The sequence below is a fragment of the Spinacia oleracea genome, chromosome 5 (genome assembly GCF_020520425.1).
Source record: "Spinacia oleracea cultivar Varoflay chromosome 5, BTI_SOV_V1, whole genome shotgun sequence".
Classification (NCBI taxonomy): Eukaryota; Viridiplantae; Streptophyta; class Magnoliopsida; order Caryophyllales; family Amaranthaceae; genus Spinacia; species Spinacia oleracea.
This window is the reverse complement of record NC_079491.1, coordinates 23,885,428-23,887,503: the sequence shown is the minus strand read 5'-3', so window position 1 is coordinate 23,887,503 and position 2,076 is coordinate 23,885,428. Positions and strand designations below refer to the sequence as shown.

General features: G+C 37.5%; 1 protein-coding gene across 1 annotated transcript; it reads right to left on the bottom strand.

Moving 5' to 3' along the window:
* Positions 1–716: 716 nt before the first annotated feature.
* LOC110776544 (probable CCR4-associated factor 1 homolog 9) lies at positions 717–1,844 on the bottom strand. The gene has a single exon (XM_021981103.2). The coding sequence runs from the start codon at positions 1,640–1,642 to the stop codon at positions 818–820; it is 825 nt and encodes a 274-aa protein (XP_021836795.1). The 5' UTR covers positions 1,643–1,844; the 3' UTR covers positions 717–817.
* Positions 1,845–2,076: the final 232 nt, after the last annotated feature.

Sequence of the window (2,076 nt, the reverse complement as noted above, 5' to 3'; positions counted from 1 at the left end):
ATAAGCCAAACTATATTTGATGCAGACAAAATCTTGAGAGGCTCCCTAAGTTCAATGGGAAAGACTTGTAAAAAGTAAAAACTAAGCTCAAAGGCGCACCTATTTCCTTCACTTAAATATCTCTACCCCTATCACAAATTTCTCTTGAGAAAAAGGAGAACAATCTAACAGACCTTGAAACACCATATATCACCATTGCTCCAAACTAACTTCATCAAGTATCAGAAATTACACAAGAACACACTGGCTCTGTATCCTCTTTCTCTATATAATTCGACCGTTACAGAAGACCAGGCTTCCACAAGTTAGCACATGTATGGACACCTTGAATATTCACTTGTCTAGATTAAAAAATTGATTAAACTTGAGTAGCTTACACAATTTTCCGTTCTTTGGCTTGTCTCAATTGGAAAATGATTGGAACTAAAGTGATTTACACTATTTATAGACTTTCTACAATTTTAACTTGTAACCCCCAAAACTTTAATATCACCATTAATATATCTAAAAAACACTCAGTACTAGTACCTCCAAGGCCCCTAACTTCCATTATTCCAAGTTAATATAGCAGTCTTCACTTCTTTCTCGTTTGCCAAAATCACAAATTTCTCATCTATGTTCCATGGCACAATATAAATAGTATAAAGAACATATGAACATAAGCAATAAAGAAAAAAAAATAGAGAAACGAAATATAAAGAAGAGATGAAGGCAAATAAAATAAAAACTAGACTATACTATATTTCTTGAAACTATCATCGACGACCACATATCCAAAGGTAGTAATTTACAGAGAATAAGGAGGAAAGAGAATTTGCTAAGAAGACTCTAACCCATACAACTTTCCAGCGTACTTGGCGATCCTGTCTGGCGTGTTGAAGTAAAGATCGCGAAGCCTCTGAAACACCATCCACGTTAGCAAACTATCAGAACCGGCTGTATGCGACTGCCCAACTATCCGTTCCAGCAGTAAAGATTTGGCCACAGTGTTCAACCCTCCATACAACCCATCTAAGAACATGATCATGAACTTAACATCAAATACTCTCTCTCCAAAGAAAATCTCCACCATGTCCTTAAACTTGCTCAGCTCACTCGGCAACGGCAACTGAGTCAACACTTTCAACAAGTAAGCGAAATCGTAAGTACAGTGAAATGTCACCCAAGTCACCTCGATATCACTACACACCAAACCGGACGACATCATCAACTCAGCGAATTTCACCGACTTAACTCCTAATTTCAGATTCTTATCGAAATCAATACCGCTGTTCCTTAATAACTCGATGGAATCCGCGGCCTGTTGGTCTTTTGCAACATTAAAGTCACAAAAATTGAACTGCCAGATATACCTGTACTTAGGGTTTCCAAGATCCGGCATATTCCCCTCCGAATCCGACAAAGTTAACCCGACTTGAATGATCTTCAAAGCATCCACATTCTGCTTCAACAGACTGTAATTAGCCTTGGGAGGCAAGTTCTTATGCGAAGAACCATTTTCGGGCTTAAAAACTATGCCGGGAAACTCCGTATCCATAGAAATAAAGGTGAAATTGTCGATCAAAGATCGGATTAACTCGAACTCTGATTCAAGATTTTCCGCCCACACGTCGCGAATCTGAATCGTCGAAGCATAGGCCATGAAGAGGATAAAGAATCCAGATCTTCGAAATTGGTTAGGGTTCTTCAGTGTTAATTCTCAGAGTTTGAATTTCTATGGTTTCGACAGTAACCGGGAAGAAGACGGGGAGGTTTTGGGGGTTTTTATTACTACGTATAATAAGAGTATAATTAGGCAAGAGAAAAAGGAAAGAGTGGGGACGACGTGGGTTTGGGACTTCCAATTAGGCGATAAATAACAGTGCCACAAAAATATAATTGGAAAGTGGATGCGTTTTAAGGCGGTGACTTACCCACTATATAAAATTACAAACAATGATGTTCAGTTTACTTGTAATTATGCTTAAAAATCATACGAAAGAGGTTTTTCTTCTAATTCGATTTAGATTGGATTAATCAAAATACAAAACCAAATCTCAATTGTCAAAAAATAAATTGGATGCGATTTTTAACTTT

Excerpts from the sequence above, each read along its gene's own strand:
- LOC110776544 (XM_021981103.2), bottom strand. The coding sequence starts at position 1,642 with ATGGCCTATGCTTCGACGATTCAGATTCGCGACGTGTGGGCGGAAAAT.